Source organism: Natator depressus, chromosome 9 (assembly GCF_965152275.1).
Source record: "Natator depressus isolate rNatDep1 chromosome 9, rNatDep2.hap1, whole genome shotgun sequence".
Lineage (NCBI taxonomy): Eukaryota > Metazoa > Chordata > Testudines > Cheloniidae > Natator > Natator depressus.
Window position 1 is genome coordinate 87,176,380 of NC_134242.1, and position 23,582 is coordinate 87,199,961.

Genomic DNA, 23,582 nt, shown 5'->3' on the forward strand with positions numbered 1-23,582 from the left:
CAAAAGTGGCCTGTCCCAAAGTCAAAGAAACAGATCCAATCCTTCTTAGGCTTGGCCGGTTATTACAGACGATTTGTACCGCAATACAAATACAGCCAAATCGCCGCCCCATTGACAGACCTAACCAAAAAGAAACAGCCAAATGCCGTTCAGTGGACCGAAGAGTGTCAGAAGGCCTTTATCCAGCTTAAAGCGACACTCATGTCTGACCCTGTACTAAGGGCCCCAGACTTTGACAAACCGTTCCTAGTAACCACAGATGCATCTGAGTGTGCTGTGGGAGCAGTTTTAATGCAGAAAGGACTGGATCAAGAATTACACCTTGTAGTGTTTCTCAGCAAAAAACTGTCTGAGAGGGAAAGCAACTGGTCAGTCAGTGAAAAAGAATGTTACGCCATTGTCTACGCTCTAGAAAAGCTATGCCCATATGTTTGGGGACGGCGTTTCCACCTGCAAACCGACCATGCTGCGCTACAGTGGCTTCATACTGCCATGGGAAATAACAAAAGACTTATTCGGTGGAGTTCAGCTCTCCAAGATTTTGATTTTCGACATCCAACACATCTCAGGAGCTTCTAACAAAGTGGCTGATGCACTCTCCCATGAAAGTTTCCCAGAATCAACTGGTTAAAATCGTCCTTGAGATGTGGAAAATATTATTAGTCTTTATGTACGTGGTAGTATATTTAGAGGTTCATGTGTCTTATTAACTCTGTTTTTTCCTAGAGCTCCAGGAAGAAATCCCAGCCAGCGTTTCACCCTAGCTGAGATTTGGGGGGGCGTGTCATAAATATAAAGGGAAGGGTAAACCCCTTTAAAATCCCTCCTGGCCAGAGGAAAAATCCTCTCACCTGTAAAGGGTTAAGAAACTAAAGGTAACCTCGTTGGCACCTGACCAAAATGACCAATGAGGAGACAAGATACTTTCAAAAGCTGGGAGGAAGGAGAAAAACAAAGGGTCTTTGTCTGTCTGTGTGATGCTTTTGCCGGGGACAGAACAGGAATGGAGTCTTAGAACTTAGTAAGTAATCTAGCTAGAGATGCGGTAGATTATGATTTCTTTAAATGGCTGAGAAAATAGCTGTGCTGAATAGAATGAATATTCCTGTCTGTGTGTCTTTTTTGTAACTTAAGGTTTTGCCTAGAGGGATTCTCTATGTTTTGAATCTAATTACCCTGTAAGGTATTTACCATCCTGATTTTACTTTTTTACTTCTATTAAAAGTCTTCTTGTAAGGAAACTGAATGCTTTTTCATTGTTCTAAGATCCAAGGGTTTGGGTCTGTGGTCACCTATGCAAATTGGTGAGGATTTTTACCAAACCTTCCCCAGAAAGTGGGGTGAAAGGGTTGGGAGGATTTTGGGGGGAAAGACGTTTCCAAACTACGTTTTCTCGGGAACCCAGATAAAGTTTGGTGGTGGCAGTGGAAGTCCAAGGGCAAAGGGTAAAATAGTTTGTACCTTGGGGAAGTTTTAACCTAAGCTGGTAAAAGTAAGCTTAGGAGGTTTTCATGCAGGTCCCCACATCTGTACCCTAGAGTTCAGAGTGGGGAAGGAACCTTGACAATTCCCATCCTTGCTCAGAACAGGACTGGCGGCAAAGAGGGGTCTTGATGGGGGTCAGGTTGGGTGGAAGCCCAAATGTCAGGACTAAGTATATAGGAAGGGGCAGAAAATGTTTGCAGAAATCAAGAATCAGTCACTAATCCAAAATTTCCTTCAGCCATCTGTAACTTTTTTCAAATTTCCCCCTGACAGTTGTTCTGCCCTCACCATAAAAGAAGCTTCCCATTACTAGTCTCTCTTCAATATTTTATTCATACTAGTTTGGATCATTTTGAAAAGATGTGTGGGCAGGAAATATATAATATGCTGTAGTTTCTTTTTAAAAAGACAAATCTTATTTTCTCAAGTGAGCTGAATTCATATAAACAGACAAACAAATCACCATTCAAGCTGTAACTAGCCTACACTTCACTGAAATGTCAATAACCATCTGAGTAATAGATTGTAAATCAAGTTTTAAAGAATTTCCTTTCCTTGCACAATATTGAACACCAGGCTAAGCCTGTATTCGTCTCCCTGCACTTTATTGCTGATATTCACTCTTCTGCATTGCAATATTGAACTCAAAATTAAAATGACTCCTTTTACCAACAGACAGGCTGGTTTTTCAAACTTCTTTATGTTTCATTAGCTGAGCCAGTTCTAGGTGTATTCACATTCAATGGAAAAGTAAATTCTGGAAATTTAGACGAGATGATAGCCTTGGTATCCTACTCTGGAAAGATCTCATGTCCTGCTAACTTCTTACGTTTAGCCTGTGGCAAAAGTTATTCCTGCCCGTACATTCTGGGCACATCCACAACTCCCCAGGGCTCCTTTGGAATAGAACCGATGTGGTTCTGTTGTGAAAATGGAGGCTGGAGAAGTGGGGGAGGCCACAGTGTGTCGGAGCAGAAGCAGGCACGAGAAGAGATGATGGTGGGATCCTGTCTGCCCTCCTTTGGGGGAGTGGCATGAAAGGACCTGTGGAGATTACTTCAGCTTTTGGGCTAAAACGCGTCATTGGAGTGGCTCTATGCCTGCTCTACAGCAGGGAGGAATCCTCTGGGTATCTTCCTATCACCCAGCTCAGCTATTCAGGCCATGCTCTGGATTTGGCCCTTGATGAATTTCCGTGGCGCAGCGTTTTTCAGCACGATATTTGAACACTGTTAGGCCTGACAAGTTTTCAGCTCCAGTCAGACTAGGCCAATATACCGGCAATGATGGAGCAATCCCAGTGCGTTGCATGAGATGATGTTTCATATTCACATCATTAAAGTTTCTAAACCTTCATGTATTTGCTAATTATGTAAAAGTAAAACTAGCAGCACGGTGGGTAATTTGTCAGCAGCCATGCATTTTAAATGAATCCCTTTCAAAACACCTTATTGTGGCACAGCAGGGTTACATAAAGTAGTACAGTAACTTGAGAAACTAGGGTCCCCACTGTCTTGAGACTGTCATTATCATATAGCTATTCTCCAAAACCTAGAACATTCAAACAGCGATTGATTTCTCCCTGGGGCACTCATGGCTTTGCTTCGGTGGTATAACCACGGCTATATCCGACACTGTGTTATTTCACCTCCATATATTATGCCTGACCTGATAAAATAAGTCACCTACCCAAAGCTCTTGGCAACTAAATGTCTATTTAAATATGTAAGTTCACATGATTAAGTTATAGTTACATGTATGTGCATTGGAAAGCCCAATTATAATCACAAGCAGTGGATAGAAGCGTGCATGCTGTATAGTTTATGGTAATGTGAATACTTATGCAAACACTTGCTACTAAGACCTAATCAGTATAAGCTTTGGCTAGAAATCTTGCTAGTCTGCCTTCCTTATTAAATGGCCCATTCTTATTAACCCTAGGTTTCAGACGAATGACATCTGTCCCAGGAGTGGATAATGAATGGCCTGCTAATTTTAATTTCCAGAAGGAGGCATTTTCCTTCTCAATGCAACATATAAAGACAATAGCGCATTTAATTAGAGCACTTCGTAGAACACCATTGCTCTGTAGGTATATAACACTAGCTTTGCTCCTCTCTTTAAAATTACTTGTTAGTGTTTGCACAGAAAGGGAAAGACAAAAGAAGCAGATTGTTAGAGAAAATAACTACTATCAGGCCATTCATTATGCACTCACTGGAAAGACTGCTATTTCTATGCCTAGACATGCATTTATAAATATTTGTATATGCAGACACACACACATATATACATACACACTCTGCATGTTTTTTATATTGAGTGTGTGTATATATGCTGTTTTCCATATTTTATTTATTAAAAACACTTAAAATTCATACCGTGCTAGTCTGTTTTAAACAAATATTGAATCTATACAAATATTGTATACAGGTACACCATGAAATGTGGTGTTAACAGTTATTAGTAACATTGACTAAATAATGACCAGTTGCAGTTATTAATACTGACCTATACATTTCCCATCAAACCTTGTGTAAGGAATAAAAAAAAACAACAACCTTGATTCACCAGACTATTTAAGGGAGGTTTAAGTCAGTGCTCTGCCTGATTGCTCTCTTTCTACATCAAATCTGAAAGATCTATTTATCTCATGTTTTGGAAGCTATCTGTTTTCTGTGATATTCCATTTGCTAGAGACTATACATGTAATCACACTTCAATATTTTTGTCAGGCATTTGTTATGATCACTTTGTGCTTGATGCCAAAACACAGAAACCTTTTTCTTATCCTAGTTTTATCCAAAGGCAAGAGCAAAGTATTTGCATGAATGCTGTTCTCTGAACAAGCCCTATATCCTCACAAGCAAACTGTATTTTGAAATTAGAAATCAAACAGAATTTAGCTACAGATGAAGTCCGTGGGGTTCAAAAGCAGTTCCCCATGGTATTTTTAGCAGGCTCTATTACTGATCTCAAAAACACTAGGTTATAGTTTGATTGGATTAAATGCATAAATCTTGCATGGGAAGTATTGGTTTTCATTTGACACACTCAGTTTACTAAATCATTTTCTGACACAATTTATTTCAGTGATCAACACTCTTTGTCTTCATGCAGTATTACAGCAGGAAAGCATAACGGCCTGTAACATGATTGCTAAATTGTAACAGGTATAACGTAATTGTTAGCACATGCTACTGCTTTAGAACATATTCTGGTTGTTTCCTCTACCAATGACAATTTCTTCCTCTGTAGGCACAGGAAGATATTGGGCCAGGTCCTGGGTTGCAGTTAGGGCAGGATTAGGTCTGAAAGGTGCCTGAGAGCGGCTTTAAATTGCCCCAAGAGGTGTAGAATGCACCATAACTGAAAGCCTCCTTTGTGTACCCCATCTTCAGTGGTGCTGGGATTGTGCAAATCCTTCAGTCATTGTTTGCTCTGATGTCTACTGAGAGATTCTGGTTTCATGAAAGACACTAAGAGGAGGAAGAGGTATCACACTTTGTGGCATCCTTAAAACGACTTTCTGGGTATTTTAAATTGGATGCTGTGTTACATTGGCCTGTGGTCGACCTAGGAGGTTAGTACAGAAATGCTTCATTTCTGAGCCTGGTTTCACATACTAGGAGACTGCAGTATCTGTAGCTTTCTGTGGAAATTGCTGCAAGGGAGGTCCAAGTGCTCAGTGCATCCACAAAACCATGTAAGATAGGAAAATTTTCAGGCAAAATATTAGTTAGAAAGGAATGGGTTGTCAAGAAGCGATGGGATAGAGTGAAGACATGATGGGCACACATGCTCACATTAAGAAGGGACATCTTCTTAATGTGTACATGAAGACATAAGATGAAAAAACAGTACCAGTAAAAATTTGTGGTTGGAAGATGAAAACTGGCCTGTGAAGTGAGACAAAAGGGCTTCCCCGAAGCAGGACCAGAAAAAACCACAGGGAGTAGGACAAGGCCTAATGTGGGAGGCAGATTATCCCACGTCGGCTACTGTGGGGTTCTTACACCACCCTCTGAAGCATTTGGTGTTGGCCACGGTCGGAGACAGGATAGTGGCTGATCCAGCCTGCCAGTTCCTATGCTTGCTAATAACACCGATTGCTGTAATAGCGTCCTATACTTGCCCAATTTAGATTGTAGATGCTTTGCTTTAAAGTCATAATCATTTGCTTAAAACCCACAAAAGTGAGACGTGTCAGAGCTAAGGCTGCAAATTCACCCCTGGTGTACCCAATCATGTCTAAGCATTGCAGCTCATATGGTATGAAGTCACTCCCTGTTCTTTGGTCCCCTGCATTTCACCCATGGATTTCAGCCTTAGCTCTGATGTTCCTGACTTTTGCCAATATGAATCATTCTTTTCTTTAAAAAAAACCCCCACCATTCAAGGTATTTCAGTTTTAAGTGAAGAAGTGTTGGCTGGTCTGTTTGACTTCCAACGGCCTTGAGGCTCGCACTTTTCCCAGCCGAGATAAAGCACAGGTAGCAGCAATGTCAAGTGTCAGCCTCCCTGCACAACAGCTAACAAATACCCAGAACCAACCGTAGAAGTGAGAGGGCAGCTCTGCCAAAGCATCTAACAAAGCTGACAATTAGTGTCATTTGTGATAGGCATTAGGAACAGGATATAGAGCAGCAAGTCATTTCACGTGGGCAACAAATAGCCATCAGATGGTAACACTTCTTTTTCTTCACTAGTTTCCTTGACTGGAGTCAAATCAGTGGTCCGGAAATGAAAGATTCTGTGACGCACTACCAATCCTTTGAGCCAGCCAGTTCCCCCCCAGACATTACTTTAACATAGTTTTAGCGGTCTGACTATGAGATGCCTTCAGTTTCTCTATAAAAAGGAGGAAACGCAAGATGACAAGATCATTCTAAATGTCCCATACGGCAGTATGTCCTTCTGTAAAGCACCACATTGCACTAAAGCACTGACACCTTTATGTCATTTCAAATATTTTCAGTAAAATCTAAATAGTCAGTTTATCAACAACTTATTAAACTAAAATGGTCTATACATGTTGTTTTGCAGAACCCTATTGCTAAGCCCCTTAATGCTGTCACATGTGATCAGTTAAAAGAAGCCATCTGAATTCAAGAGCAATTTACACTTGTAAATGTCTAGAAATGTGTACTTCCTCTTCATCTGAAGTTTCAGTACAGCCCCACGTACAGAATTACTAACTGGTTGTAAAGGTCACCTCTTCGAAATATATGCATATTGGAATTCTGAAACCAATTAGAATGGGATATTAGACATTTTCAGTGCTGAATGTAGATTAATTACACCATATTGATTTGATGTGCTGGTCATATCTGTTGAAACTTTAATTGAATGGATTAGAAGATGTTGGTTCTAACATATAAAGCCCATAAAGGAAGGAAGCTACATTTTTGAAATTGCTTTCCAGGTTAGCAGTTTTTTCTAGAGAAAGATAGAAACATTTTTGAGTCTTTAATGCAAGTCTTTATGTTAATAAATCTCCAAGGAGAGATTTTTCCTTTCATTTTCCCTTACAATAGGGATGAAGGCCTTTTGAGGTCATGTTGGGAATTGATGAAATCCATTGATTGCCATTTAAATGATGCCTTTATAAGCTAATTATTGCAAAATTGTTAAACGTTTCTGATAAGCAACTATCATCAAAAACACACATTTCCTTTGGTTGTTAGATATTCTGGGGTAATGAATATCCTTAAACAGCAGCACACCAATTAGTTAGGATGGTAAATAGGGCCTGCTGTGATGACTTTGAAATAAATGTCAGATTGACAGCATTCAGCAGGCTCATTTGAAAAAGGGATGTTACAGTTAGCTTTGATCTATATGCATCGATGGTGTCTAGCTGGAAGACATTGGAATGGGTGGGGAAACAGTCAACGATATAAAATAGGTCACTGGCTGGAACTTGCCCAGAGCGGAAGTGGCTGCAAGTTACCACCATCTGTTCACGTGGAATGAGTTGCTGGCCTCAATCCAGTTCCCAGTGCATAAATGTCCACGTTACAAAAAACACCGATGTAAGTAATACTAACTGAAAACCTTGCCAACTGTCTCTGCAAAGAGGCCAAGGACTGAATGGGCTGCGGACTCATTTCATCCTTAAAGGCAGCGAAGATATTGGGCAGATGAAACTTGCTTGTGCTGTACCCATTAGAGAGAAAAATAAGGCTTTCCCCCCAGTACTGCTCATTTGGCTCCATTCACCAGCCAGTAAAATCCACTGTGAGAGGAGTGTTTCCAGACATTTTTAGCTTTGTGTCTTAGAAAAGAGAACTACCCCTCACATGCAAGCTTCTGTCATGGGTCTTAAGACTATGTCCTTCCTGGTCCAATGCTGCAAAGTCTGTTAACCTCCCCATCTCTCTATTCATGCATCTACAGTGGGAATGGTTAGCACTTTGCCCACTCCTGGCTGGCACTGGTGCAGCTCTGCTGGTGGTTACAAAGGAGGAAGCACTAATGTGGAGAGGGGGAGATAGGGCACAGTCACTTTTACCATTGTAGCCTGTGGCCAGCTTACACTCCTGCTTCCTCTGTCACTCCCAGCAGTGCTGAGAAAAGTGCTCTTATGTCCTAGTGTAGATAAAGCCCAAAGCACAGAGTGAATATAATCTATGAAGCAGGCATTCGGAAACTGCAAACTTCTTGAAGAGTTATTCTGAGTTTAAAGCCAACATTATTATCAAGTTAGGAAGCTAATAGAGATCGTATAATGAAATATTTCTTAAAGGTGTGTGTTCGCATAAAGACATACCGGTACTTTTTTTCTCCTTCTCAAATCAATGGAAGAAGACTGGGTACAACAAGCAGTTCCATGCTCCATCATGACACGCAAAGTGGTTATTCTCTAGAAGTTAATAGTACAACTGAAATAATGCAGAGCTCCCAAGAAAGTAAAACGTAGACAAGGATCGGTTAGCGCCACTCACAGTGCATATGAAGGACTGAGAGGGCCCAGTTTCTGTGCCACCAATTCCCCCTTTTGTCCTCCATGTTAGCATAAAGCAGAATTTTGTGCTTGCTCCCACGGTTGCCAGTGCTCTGCTCTCCTCCCACCCCATTTCATTTTTCTTTATGCCTCGACAGAGCCTGCAGCTCTTTATAGGTCATCCTCATTTAGAACCCTGCTTTCCCCTAGCTTGAGGAGAGTGTCAGAGAACATCCCGACTCTTATCAGCACAATAAAGTATTCATACGTTTACTAGACTTTGTATCCTTTCAAAAAAAACACTTGCTCCTTTGATCTTGCTCTGAGAAGGGATTTGCACATTACATCAGACTATTAAGAAAACAAAGAACTCTCCCTAACAATTCCTTTTTCTATAATTCATAGGTGCAAGCTATTCAGATGCAGAATTCTCCTGTAGGAAAAGTGAGGTGCATCTAAATAGCATCAAAGCTGCAGAGCCATTCAGACTGGAAAGGCCAGAAGGGACTTTAAAGTCATAACATTTTTAAGCATGCAAAATCTGGTTTATATGAGTTTGAGGTTTTTTTGGCTTCCACTGAGCCTGTGCTATTCAGCTCATGGGTAAAGAAGGAACCTCCCATTTTCTTTCAACAATTGCTTCCTGGCCACCTGGGATTCCCTGCAAATACCTGATATCTGACAGTGACCTTAAAATGGATAAGCTCCTCAAGCTAATTGTTACCAACACAACAATACGGCCATTATTCGCCACTAAATTATTAGCATATGCCACTCATACAGCACCTGGGGACTGATCCTCTAGCCTTACTCTGGTGGGATTGCAGGAGTAGGGTTTTGGCCCTCATCCCCTTAACCTGGAAAAATGATCCAATCTCCCAAATTCTTCTGGTCACGGACAGCAGTGAATATAGTGATTACATGGCAGACTGCTAGTGCAGATTTGTACTTCTGGAGCCAGAGCCTGGGCTGATTTACATCAGTGGAAGATCTTGCCCTTGGTTTCCAGTTTAAACAGATATTTACCCATGAAAAATCCTGAAAATTATTTTTCACCACATCCAATCTCCGGCCCCGGTCCCCCAACATAAGCATTGTCTTATTAAATGGGGGGAGGGGGAGCAGATTTCTGTACAATACTGAAATATTTCCAGCATGCAATTTATCGTATAAAAATACAAAAGCATGCTTCCCACCCTGCTTTTTTAAATTATGGCAAAGACAGGCCAAAATTGGAAGCTCTAATTATTATTTATGGACTGCTGGCAATGTGAAACACCCAAAGTCGCTGCTCCAAGGGTCTTATTGTAAATGTTACGTTGGCCATTATATTGCTGCACAGCATGCTGAGCTTCTGAAAGTGGGGAGCCAAAACTCTTCTTGCAATATTGGATTTTTGAAAGGAAGCTGCCTCGCTACTCAAATCACCCCAGATAACTAACCCTGCTGCTCCAAGGTTCTGATCCTCCATTCTGATGTCAGTAGAACTATTAACAGACTCGAAGTTCAGCCTATGTATAAATGCTTGCAGACTCAGGGCCTTGTTTATGAGGCATTTATTATTTAGGAAAACTGTGAGAGAGGTTTAACAAAGCTGCCGTAAGCCAGACTACTTACTCTAAAAAATTCTTTGGTTGAGCCTGAATCCAAGGTTCCATAGGCTATTTCAGTTTGCTTCGCCAGATCCTCTGCACTTTCTATGGGAGAGACCATCCTTTCCACAGTAAGGAAGGCAGCAAGATTGGCAGTGTAAGAAGAGATGATGATGAGTGTGAAGAACCACCAGACTCCTCCGACAATTCGTCCTGAGAGAGATCTACGGTAAAACAGACAGGGTCAAAATTGTTAATCCATTCTGTGTTTCTCTTCTAGAAGGGAAGCAACGTTTTTATTATAGCATCCTAAAGTGGGCCTGTAAAGTTTGCATGCACAACCCTTTTGGTGTACAATCTCCATATTTGCACATTTTTCTTGTGCACGTAAAATGGATGATCATAAGCCATCTCCTGACAACCTTACCCAGGCATTACTTAGGAGACGTTTCACTGTTTGAGTGAAAACTCAGTACAGAGCTCAAGAGTTGTCTCTAAGGCCGTGATCCTGCCAAGACTTACACTAGGATTTCGATGGGATGACTTAATTTTATGCACTGTTGGTACAGACATAAGTCTTGGCAGATCCGAGACTAAGTGCGTGTGTGCCTACGTATCTGCGCAAGTGGGGACATGTACAAATGGTCTAGACACAGGCAGGGCCGGCTCTACTGGTTTTGCCGCCGCGGACGGCAGGAGAGAGAGAAGCTGACGCCGAGTTGCTGCTGCCGTGGAAGCTCTGCCGCCCCTTTCTGACCACCGCCCCAAGCACCTGCTTGGAAAGCTGGTGCCTGGAGCCGGCCCTGGACACAGATCAAAGCACTTTCTTGAAATTTTGGCCTTAAATTAATTTTTAATGAGGCCTGAAGTTGACAGAGAAAAGTTTCAGCAATGAAGTCGAGGATGATACCACTAATGTTTTAAGACTCTATTTGCGCACTTCTTGCTTGGTGCTTGCAAAACCTAGTGATGAGTTTTGTCCCGAGAAAGGAATGAGTAAGGTGATGAGCAGAGTGTTTCAAAAGTTCATTGGATGTGTAATGTAAAATACACAGGTGTAACATGGTATAGATAAGGTAATTTGTAATTTATTTAGAAGGAAAAATGGATGCAGTTATTACTGTGTGGCATATCCTGGGTAGGCATTTTAAAGGAACCAGAACCTGAAGCAGGCACTTCAGTTCCAGAAGTCAGGCAGGATAAGTAGATGAAGGAAGGCGTCCATGGGGATTGGAGGGGCCAGGAATAGGTCAACAGCAGTTGACCGATGGAGGCAGAAGATAGGTCAGGGGTGGCCAACCTGTGGCTCCGGAGCCACATGCGGCTCTTCAGAAGTGAACATGCGGCTCCTTGTATAGGCACCGACTCCAGGGCTGGAGCTACAGGCGCCAACTTGCCAATGTGCCGGGGGGTGCTCACTGCCCTGCTCCACCCCCCCCCCAGCCTGCACTGCCCTCGCTCCTCCCCCTGCCCCCCAGAGCCTCTTGCATGTCATGAAACAGCTGATCAGGAGGTGTGGGGAGGGAGGGGGAGGCACTGATTGGCAGAACTGCCAGGGGCGGGAGGCACTGGGAGCAGGGCGGGGGAGCTGACGGGGAGGCTGCTGACATATTACTGTGCCTCTTCGGCAATGTACATTGGTAAATTCTGGCTCCTTCTCAGGCTCAGTTTGGCCACCCCTGAGATAGGTGAACACAGGAACCCTCCCACTCCTCCACCTCCCAACTCATTCTGCAGCAGATCAGTGATAGGAAGTGGGCAGAAAAGTCCTATCCAATGCTCAGTGCTAGCTGATTATGTGCGAGACCTGGAGCTAAATAATCTCCCCCCTGAGGCCTGCAAAAGGGGAGTTACTCCAAGGGAGCAGTATGAGGTCTGCTCATGCCATGGCTCAATGGGAATTAAGGGAGTCTGAATCCTACACATTAGAATGAGGAAACATTCTGGTATATTTTATGTTAATTAAAATTTGCATGTCTAAAACCCACTGTTCCAAACAATGCATGTTACCATTTAATAATTTGGGTCTGCCAAATTCCCATCTCAGCCCACACCACCAAATCTAATCACTGCCTGTTTTTTCCCTTAGCTTTTTTAAAAATGCAAAAGAAATAAAATAAAATCATTGTAAAATAAAAGGCCAGTCCTCAGTTGATGTAAAAGAGTGTAGCTCCATTGTAGACAAGGGATCTTAACTGAGCATAAAGCCCTAAATGTTTGTCTGGGACCCAATCCTGTACTCCTTCCTCAAGCAAAACCCCAATTTTAGGGCATGGTCCCACAAGGTACTGAGCACTCTGGTACCAATCCAGAAATGCACTTAAGCATGTGAGTAGTTTCACTGAAGTCAATGAGACTATGTGCATACTTCAAGGTAAGCACCTGCTGATCAATGGCATTGTGATCAGTTACACTGCAGAAGATTGGTACAAAATTATCTATTCAAATACGTGTTCTTATAGTTCTCGCTGATCTCAGTGGAAGCAAAATCAGGTCCCAAATATATTAAAGTCCATGGACCTTGATTCTGTAGCCCAAAATTTACAAAACAAATTCACTAGAAATGGTTGAAAAATAGGGCCCCTTTTGGCACACTTGTAGTATATTTTACCTTAGAAACAGCACACTTACCACCCATTGAGGAATTAGTCATTGATATGTTTGATTAATAATGCACCAGTACAGGGTTTTGTGGCTAAATGCCTCTTGCCAAACCTGTATCTCTTCCGCTTTGAAAATGATCCTCGGTTTTATGTGGAATAGAGGAAACGAGGAACTTTACATGCACTGGCAACAATAATTCTGGTATTTCCTACCTTTTGACTTCTTGACTTCACAACCTTAATAATGTTCTTTTTTTTTTTTTTGGTCTGTTATTTATGTGTACAGAAATATCCTACCAAACATTTACAGCTAAGGGTTCTTTCTTCTCCTATTATAAACAAGGAAAAGTGTCTATTTTGAATAAAAGGTGGGGGGCTGGGGGGGAGAGAATCAAAACCAAGCCCCCCTACAACCTAAAGTTTTCTTACTTTTTAAAAGCATGACATATGAAAATCCTTAAGAATATTTATTTTTATGATTTGGACCCTACCATATATAAGTAATTTTATACATGTAATTGCTAATGTTTATTTACATGGTGTATGCAAAAAAAAGTGTGAGTAGACGCCAATCTTTTGCAGTGATAAAGAAATAGACAATTTCAGCAATAGGGTTTAGAGCAGACAGACCATTCTTGCCTTTGATGCAGAGAAAATGAGAAATTCTTACCTGATTATTTGGTTCCTTCAAGCCCCTCAGTGCCACCCCCAGGCAGGGAGTACAAGTTCGCCCACCAACAGATGGAGATGAGAAAAAGGCAATAATCTTGTGCCATCACCCTACCCCTAACCTCATAAAGGGGGAGCTGGCTGGCCTTGCCCCACTGACGGGATTCCCGAGTAATAAAAATTCTATTCAGTTCTAAGAAAGCCCAACATCAAAACACACATTCATAAAAATACTGCCAAAACAACAGAAGCAGAGTGGGAAATCTGGGCTGGGTTAGAGGGACATGGAGAAATCACACTAACAGGTATGAAGTTGCAATTCTCCAGTATATATCTAGTCCAGGGAACATCAACAGCAAATCCCACTGCAAGAACAGCCGCAGGCTGGTATCCAAAGATACTGCAAAACTGATGGGTTATAGCACGCATCACCCACCTGCTGCAGTCAGTATCTCCAGAGGCCACTGCATCAAGTCTGTAATGATATGAAAGAGTATGTGAGGCTGTTCAGGTAGCCACATTGCTCAGCTCTAGAAGGGAAGTATTGCCTCTTTGCCCAGGAGGAAGAGATGGCTTTCAAGGCATGAGCTATGACAGAAACCTTCAGTGTTTTGGACAGCATAAGCTTTCTTAATGCAGTCTCACGCTCAATAAGACATACAAGGTATAGAGGTTGTCAGGCTTTCCTTGGAGCCTCTCAAAAGGATAAATAGGTGACTTGACTTTCTAAATTCCAGTTCTCCTGTAGAGTCCATAAGAAAAGCTCTTTGCAGTAAGTGCATGAGGAGTCTTTTCTTTCTCCTTTCAGGCACCTACACAGAATTAGGGAGGTGGGGAACAGACTTGATCACTACCTCATTCTGATAACATGAGCAGTGAAAAAGCTTGAAGCTCCAGCTCCCCATCTGCCTAAACAGAAGCCCACTAAAAAGGCAGCTTTAAAAAGATTAGTTACACCTGTGTCAAGCCAAAGTAATGGTGCAGCCTGAGGAATTTCTCTAAGATGTTCCTCAGAGAAATAAAGTGAGTACCTGTGAGGGCGTGTTAGCAATAGGATGATATCCGACGTGGCTAAGGGAGGGCAGAGCTTTGAGTTCAGTTTATAAGCTGCCAAAATAAAAATTAAAAAAAATCTCAGCACTTCCACCAAGGAAGCCCCAGGGTTGAGCACTACCCAAAAGGAAGTTAGGACTTGTCAGAACCAGGTTAAGAAGAAGTGACCTGGTCTCTTTGACAAGAAAGTACAACAAATATAACATGAGCCTGCTGCAGGAGACGTTACTGGTATTTCTCTAGTGACTCCAGGTTTGGGCTACCAGTCAGAAAGGCAAGCTATACAGGAACAGTGAAACCACAGAGCCATATGATGTTATAATAATTTATACAGCTCTGTACACACCCAGAAAGGTCAGTGATTCTTGTCCTAAAGTGCTTATAATGATATAAAACAAGACAAACAGACAAAAGATAAAATACTTGACGACAGTTCCGGGGCTGGAGAGTCTGGGCATTGAGATAGTGATGAGATGAAGGGAGGAGAGATTGCTCAAAGAGATGGGATTTCCTGAGGGATGTATGAAGTGCAAGAGATGGTTCTTGGAGGATGAGGAGCAGGTTAGTTCTCCAGTTCTCTGATCTATTTCTGTTAAATCTGGAATGAGCCTCTGCTCACTCCAACAGCTGAGCTCATTTCAGAAAAAGCTGGATGGAACCATAGAGCTGTTTCCCCCAGAGTGCTCCAGAGAGCATGCGGAGAAAAATTAAACACCCACCACTCTGAAGCAACCTACATTAAAGTAGCTGCAAGTGGTGATTTGGATAGGATTGGAAAAAAATCTCTGAGGAAAATAAAGATGGAAAGCCAGTGTCTAGCCTAGCCAGCCAAAGATCTAGAATGCAACTGGGCAGGGTCTGCCAGCCTCTTTTATAAAGAAAATAACAACACAGGACTTTCTCCTCCCAACTCCATCTGCTGATTTGAAGGCTTCTTATACTCATTGCATGGGCTGGTGCAGAGGACTGAGGGAAAATAGAGTTAGCACGTAAACTCTGAATTTAAATCAGGCTGATGATAAGAGAATACTTATAATTTTAGTTGAGCTGTCACATAACTTATTGTCCATTACTCAGATAACGATTACAGAGAAAAGGATTACAACTTAAAACACCTACAACCACTATTGTAGAGAGGTCACACCTGTACAAGGTATGCAGCATTGCTGTTTAAAAAGATCCTATTTAAAAAATGCAAGCAACTTTTGATGTTTTATAAAATGCACATTTCCTCAGTGAGGCGGCAAACTGTACACCATTCAGTTTAAATGAATTTTTTGATATTAACTAATTCATACTGAGCTTGATACAAAGACATGGTAATTGAACAACAGCATTATCAATATAAGGTTTTCAAGAGGTGCTTTGAAAGGGAAGTAAACAGAAAGTGAGCATACCTTGAGAGGAAATTTGAAAGGAAGCATGGAGTTAAATGAGAGCAAATTAGCAACAAGAGAAAAACACAACATTATTATGTAAAAGTTGCATTCACTTTGCAGAACAGTAATATACAGAAATAAATTCTTATCTTTTAATCAGAAACACCTGAATTTTTCCTGTACTTTAGAACACAAAAATGTGTATTATTTCCTATAAAAATTATAAGAAAAATTTGGCTTTGCAGACATCCATTTTTAATTGGCCTCTTATCATTAGTAAAAGATTAATAAAATATAAAAACTAGCAAGGCCGACTGGAAAACACTGACTTCCTTGGGGCAAAATCTGAATCTCTACAGCCACTTTTTCTTTCAAGTATACATGCAATTTGCTATATGCTAAACTGTGAGCCAAGTTCTGCCCTTACATCACCAGCAAGCTCATGGAGTGTGATAGAGCTGCATGAGGTATACGTTTTCACAGGACTTGACCACATGACCCAAACCCCAGCTGATGAAAGATTACAATAACAGCATTTCCAGTTCTGACTCCCATTTTCCCACCACAGGAACTCCATGGGAGTTACATGCCTAGGTGCTTTTGAAAATCCCACTATAAGTAACTCCCAATTCCTTTAGAGGAGTCACTTGGTTCTAACAGTGGAAGAAATAGGTCCCTGGAACTTGACAGCCTTAACCTACCAGACTCATGCAACACTTTTTAATAAAAGACCTTGCTTTTACAGCAGCAATTGCTTACTCTGTCCCCTTACTTCTGCATGAATACAGAGCAAAATGAAAAGACATTGACTTGTAGAACCTGCAAGGAAACGATTTTGCTCAAAACAAGTTACGAATTTGACTGTGCTTTGTGTGGCTTTTCATTTTCTGTGTAGATTCTCCATTTAAAGAAAGCTAGGTAATCTATGTCTGAACTACCACGAGTGGATTCTCAATACTTTAGCTCACTATGCTGACAACACAGTAGTCTTTGATAGAAGAACAAAACGGCTGGAACAAATGTTGATTCCATAGAGGGATGTACTGAACACTGCGAATAGCTGTTATCTGATTCAGGTTAGACAAATCCTATTAAACAGAGAGTAGAGTACAGGAATATATCCAGTGGTGAGCTGGAGCTGGTTCCCACCGGTTCGCTAGAACCGGTTGTTAAATTTAGAAGCCCTTTTAGAACCGGTTGTTCCGCGAGGGACAACCGGTTCTAAAAGGGCTTCTAAATTTAACTGACCAAAAGTGGCGCCTTAGACGCCGACTCCGTGGGTGCTCCTGGACTGGAGCACCCACCGGCAGCTCCTCGCCCCACCCCACCCCCGGCTCCAGCTCACCTCCTTTCTGCCTCTGCCTCCTCCCCTGAACGCGCCGCCCCGCTCTGCTTCTCCACCCCCCCACAGGCTTCCCGCGAATCAGCTGTTCGCGCGGGAAGCCGGGGTGGGCTGAGAAGCACGCGGTGGTTTCGCACTCAGGCCCAGGGAGGCAGAGGTAAGCTGGGGTGGGGGGGGGCGCGAGGAGGGCTGCCCGCGCCACAGCAGGTAACCCCGGGAGGGGGAGGGGGACAGGGGAACCGCTCCTTGCCCCAGCTCACTTCCGCCACCCTCGGCCTGAGCGGGAAGCCGCCGCCTGCTTCTCAGCCCTCCCAGGCTTCCCGCCTAACAGCTGATTCACGGGAAGCCCGGTGGGGGGGCGGGGGATGCGCAGAGAAGCAAAGCGGGGCGGTGCGTTCAGGGGCGGAGGCGGAGGTGAGGTGAGCTGGGGCCGGGCGCGGGGTGGGGAGCTGCTGGTGGGTGCTCTGCACCCACCAAATTTTCTCCGTGGGTGCTCCAGCCCCGGAGCACCCACGGAGTCAGCGCCTAAGGCGCCACTTTTGATGTGATCAGTGGGGGAAGTGGCCGCTCCCCATGCTCCCCCCTAGCTTGATGCCCCTAGGAGCCAGAGGGACCTGCCGGATGCTCCTTGGGACTCCCCACCTCGCCCCCCGGCAGCTCCCTCTGGCTCTAAGGGGTGGGGTGGGCACCCACAAGACCCTCCTGCCCAGTTCTGGGGGCAGTCAGGGGACAGGGGAGGGGGGTGGATGGAGCAGGGGCCCTGGGTGGGCATCAAGGAACGTGGGGGGCTGGATGGGGCAGGAGTCCCGGGGGGCGGGGGTGGGCAATGATCCCCTCGTGGGGTGAGGAGGGAACCAGTTGTTAAGATTTTGGCAGCTCATCACTGGATATATCCTCTGGAATATCCACAAAGAATACTCACCCATTATAGATCTAACTAGCCAAGAGATGTCAGTTATTCCACACAAAGGTGGCTGAAAGAGCCTTTATTAGGTAGCACAAAAGTTCTCCAGAATGCTCGTTGGCATCTCTCTAAAAGTGCTGTACACTCTCACACAAGAAATGTATTCAGGCAAACTCACAATGGAAGAATGAATCCCTTTTAATGCCAATAAAATATAATGAAACAGTCAATATAATCAATGTGCTATGAATGATGTTTCTTCCTAACAAAGGTATGGATTCAAAATGGAATGCTTGGGAATAGTCCTTTTCTATGGAAAATAAACTAGACTCAACACTCAAAGTAACAGTGTTTCTGGAACTTAAAACATTTTACATTTTTTTGGTAAAAACTCATTTAACTGTCTGGCCTTCTGTTATCATTAAAGATAACAAAACAGCTGAATGTTGTCTTCAGTGGATATTTCATGTATTAATATTAAGTTAAAAGTTATAGCTGGACGTATTTACTGCCATCTCTGTATACTTGGTATTTCCAAGTCACCTATAATTGTGGTATTGATAAAGATAGAATATATTCAATTCATTATGCAAAATATACAAGGCCGAACAGGTCAAAGAGTCACATGAGAACTTAACAAAAAAACCCCTATGCACTTCTATTTACTGTCAATAAACAGGTCTAGTGGAAACAGCATAATGCCTGCAGCTTTCCATGTGATGTCCCGGTGCTTATTTCCCGGTCCTTTAAATTGGGCAAACACATGGTCAACAGCAATTTAAATGCTATCACTGCTCCGTATCTTTAACAGCAAGCAAAGGGGCATAGTTTGGGTACAGATTTTGGGACTAAACCACAAACACAGTGCATAAACATGAGGAACAAGCTAAAAGCTATAGATATACAATCAGGTAGCTCATTGGAACACTTACTCATTTAACAGATTTCTTGCTAACATTAATGTATGCACATATTTAGGAAAATGTGTTGTGCACATAACTTTAAAAAAAATTTAATCACTGTAATCAACTTCTCTTTCTTCACTGCTAAACTATACAAATTGCTAGCCTTCAACTATAACCCATTTAGTTCGACACTTCTTACATGTCCTAAATCTCTAATGAAATTAATAGGAGATTTGGGTGTGAAAGGAGTACAGGGTCAGGATCAACTCTAGATTATAAGCGATGAAATCCTGGCCCTTTTAAGACAATGGAACTTTTGCCCTTGACTTCAACAGGGCTAGGATTACACCCAAGATTTCTCTTTTTATATAGACTATGAAAGTCTGGTAATTTATCAAAGACTTAGGTATTTTCTGCACATTCAGAGGGGCACAGAAAGCATGTGGAAATGGGCTCTACTTGTTTTGAATATGAGTGCTGATTGAGAAATCATTTGGCTCTCTAAGGTAATAAATATACGTTCACAACTTTGTTAAAGAGCAAAGGGCATATTGTTTGTACTAAATGAGTCTAATTTTTTTTATAATTATGGTAGCTATACAATGACTTTAAAAATATTATTATACAAACCAGTGAAGATCCATTACTATAAAGTTACGTAGATTTAGTGCTTATCACAGACGTCACCAATGTATTTTAATGATGTATGCATAGAAACATTTTTACTCTGTTATTTAAAAAACATTTTGAAGTATGCATTGTTCAATCAAGAGAACTTGAGTACTCTCCAGTGCTTTGTAAATTTTTCTTTAAAAAGCAATCAAATTCTACTTAATATCAGTATTTGTATTAAAATAGAGCTAACGTCAAATCTGTTTTCCTAACGGCTTATTTAGAAAGACTATTTGCATGAAAAAAATTAATTTTATGAACACTGGCAACACTTCTTAGAAGGCCACATTGACTATGAACACAAGGAGATCAGACAAGACTAGATTTACATAATGATGCACATACAGTACAATACATAACGACTCTTAGAGATGTACATATGGAGAAATGAATATATGAATGTGATAGTAAACAAATTAGTAATGGATGAATGGATGGTGCAATGGAAACAAACAGAAAATTAAAGCTCAAAGGAAAATTAAAAGGTCAGCATAAGCTGAGACCGGCATGGAGGTGTTTTAAAGTGCTGTTGCATGTGGTTTTTGAAGCAGTTCTTATTTTGCAAAGCAAAATAAATATGTTATATGCACCAAGCAGATGACCGTAAAATGAGATATGCAGCAAAAACACGGTAGCCCTCCAAGCATTGCTGAAAATGTAAAACCCTATGCATTTTACAGTCTCAACATGGTGTATATAAGTTTTTTCAGAAATGCGTGAATGGCATTAAAGGCAATGCCACTCGCACACTTACTAGGTGAATAAGCATAGTGGCTTGGTGATGAAGCTTAGCATTGGATGGAATGTTAAACAAAAAATTTGGAATTGAAAAAATTGAGAAAGTAACATATATGCACCATGGCATCAGCATATGACCATAAAATGCAAAAAGGTGATGGAATGATATGGAACAAACCTTGGAGAAATATCGCATCCTTGCTGCATAAAGGCACCCAGGGAAAACCAAAGGCTGTTAAATATTCCAAACTCATTTGGAGGGTCGGGAGGGTTCTGGGGGTCACGCGGTTCTTCATTGTTGTCTTCCAAATGCCATTCATAAGGACTGAATCTGCTGACTAGGAAAAGAACTACGCTGACTCCAATGTAAGCAAAGACTATACACATCCAAATTTCATAAGCCAAAGGATCCAGAAAGGAAAATACGCCAGGCTTAGATTTCTGAGGCTTCTTGATCATGATGGAGATGCCCAGACTCATAAAAGGTTTTGAAAAGTCTATGACTTCTTCTCGTACCAAGGTTATGGTGAGTGGAGCAACAGCTATGTCTGCTCTCTGAAAAGAGAGAACATACTGGAGTTAATTGCAAAACAGTCACCACGTATTACAATCTAGTCTCAAACAAAATAATTAAATGATAAAGCCAATAAAGAATTACAAGAATCATTAGGTTAAAATTTCGTTGCAAATTGCATGTGTTTTGGAATCATTAAAATGATTAAGAACATTATATTATTGATAGAAAGTTAATAATAATGAAAAATTATGCATAATTCTACATGAGGGGCACAATGAAGAAGGGGCGTGTAACCTAGCTACATATGTTTTCCAACTATTATGGATAAAGAAAGTGAGCTGTCCAATTAAATAATTCTGTACTTCCTGAATATGAAGAGGGTTATGTAACATAGTTTTACTATAATCTTCACATTGAATTTTGCTTTATCAAGTAGTCATAAACTCTCATTAAAACTGTCATAAAGCCAAAATCTGTCATTCAACAGGATTATGTTAAAATTGAAAGCACATGTGGATTATTTTGATGACAGGCCTTTAGTATCCATTTTGATTCCTTAACAAGGCATTTGTTAATTTTTTTCCTAAATTCTAGGAAGGGATAATAACAACAACACCTGGAACTATCAGGACTAGCTGAGAACGTTTGTTGTTATATTGCTCTTGCATACAATCTAGAAGTGTTATGACATGACAAGGGTTTTCGCCCTGTTGCTTTTGTTGTTTACCAGTGATAATCTGTGTCTGGAATATGCTTTGAGGACACAATGGACAAATACTGTGGTTCTCTATGGTTTGATTTTCTCTCTGTCTCTTGCTCTCTTTTTTTTATTTTAGCAAGATCAGTTCAGACTGATTTGTTAATATAGGCTGGGATTTTCAAAGGATCTAATGGAAGTAGGCACCTAAATCCCACTGATTTATAGCAAAATAGGCAAATAAAGTTTGGAAACGTTGTGATGGGATATGAGACAGTGACTTTCCCACCTAGCTGAGACAACATTGTTTAGCACAGGTGGAATTTTCACTGTAAAATCAAGAAGGGCAATCAATTGGCTACTATAAGGATGAAGCATCCAGAAAAAATGAGCAGTTTTTATTTATACACAAACCATAATCTCATCATATTCTAGTCTAAGGGCTTGTTTTCACTACCGGGCTAAGTCGACCTAAATTGTGCTACTCCAGCTACATGAATAATGTAGCTGGACTCAACATAGCTTAGGTCGACTTACCCCACTGTCTTCACTGCACTGCGTCGACAGGAGACGCTCTCCGGTCGACTTCTCTTACTCTTCTTGGGGAGCTGGAGTACCGGAGTCAGCCGGAGAGTGCTCTGTTGTCGATTTAGCAGGTCTTCACTAGACCCACTAAATCGATCCCCGCTGCAGCAGCATCGATCTCCCCGGTAGTGAAGATGAGCCCTGAAGTACTGTAATTGCAGAAGAGCTCTCTTCCTCTGGTTTTCTGCAGAAGCGAGTGTTTCTGGCGATCCTTTTCATTTACATTGCATTGGAACCATGGAATACTCTCATGCTAATTTAATAGTGGTAATACAGGTCAGTCAGTGCATATGTAATAAATAGCTTGTATTGTTTGGGAAGATTGCAATGTTAGTTTCAGAGTAACAGCCGTGTTAGTCTGTATTCGCAAAAAGAAAAGGAGTACTTGTGGCACCTTAGAGACTAACCAATTTATTTGAGCATAATCTTTCTTTTTGCAATGTTAGTGTGTTTCAAATGGATCTTGCATCTAACTGTTGGATGGAGGGGGAGGCTGTGTTAGGGTTGCCAACTTTCTACGCACACAGAACCGAACACCCTTGCCCCACCCCTGCCCTGCTCCTCCTCTGAGGCCCCTGCCCCACCACTTTTCTGAGGCCCCACCCCCTCACTTCCCCTCCTCCCCCCTGTCGCTGGCTCTCCCCACCCTCAGTCACTCGCTCATTTTCCCTGGGCTGGGGCAGGGGGTTGGGATGCGGGGGGTGGGGGTGTGTGAGGGCTCTGGCTGGGGGTGCAAGCTCTGGTGTCGGGCCGGAGATGAGGGATTTGAGGTTCAGGAGGGGGCTCCGGGCTGGGACTGAGGTGCTTGCAGTGCAGGAGGGGGCTCTGGGCTGGGGCACAGGATTGGGGCACGGGGTGTGTGTGTCAGGGGTGCAGACTCTGGGCGGCGCTTACCTCAGGTGGCTCCCGGAAGCAGCAGCATGTCCCCACTCTGGCTCCTACGCAGAGGCGCAGCCAGGCAGCCAGGCACCCCCATCCGGAGGCACCGTCCCTGCAGCTCCCATTGGCTGCGGTTCCCAGCCAACGGGAGCTGCAGAGGCTGCACTTGGGGTGTGGGCAGCGCACGGAGCCCCCTGGCTGCCCCTACATGTTGGAGCTGGAGGGGGGACATGCTGCTGCTTCCGGGAGCCGCATGGAGCCACGGTAGGTAGGGAGCCTGCTTTAGCCCCGCTGCGCCACTGACCGGACTTTTAACGGCCCAATCAGTGGTGCTGACCGGAGCCATCAGGGTCCCTTTTTGACAGGGCATTCCGGTCAAAAACTGGACACCTGGCAACCCTAGGCTGTATGTGTCTAAAATCCACCCGATAGCTGTCTCCATGTTTGGCTGATTACTTTTCTTTTATGATCTAGAAACACTACAAGGCTAGTCTCATGGCATTTCCCCATTTACTTTCTCACATTTGGTTGTAGTAAGAATATAGCAAGTAGTACTCAACATGTATCTTTTCTTATAGTATCATAGCTAATGATTTTGGTATAAAGCTTGGCTGAG

General features: G+C 42.4%; 1 protein-coding gene across 4 annotated transcripts in view; it reads right to left on the reverse strand.

The window, feature by feature from the left end:
- GRIA3 (glutamate ionotropic receptor AMPA type subunit 3) overlaps positions 1 to 23,582 on the reverse strand; it is a 216,256-nt gene that overhangs the window by 52,443 nt on the left and 140,231 nt on the right. For all 4 annotated transcript variants that reach the window (XR_012640792.1, XM_074962534.1, XM_074962533.1 and 1 more), the window contains exons 11-12: positions 20,467 to 20,843; positions 10,049 to 10,247 (exon numbers count right to left, since the gene is read on the reverse strand). Coding sequence is in view for 3 of the 4 variants with exons in the window: in XM_074962534.1 (XP_074818635.1) it covers positions 10,049 to 10,247; positions 20,467 to 20,843 (576 nt within the window). In the remaining variant the exon portion in view is untranslated. The remainder of the gene's footprint in view (positions 1 to 10,048; positions 10,248 to 20,466; positions 20,844 to 23,582) is intronic.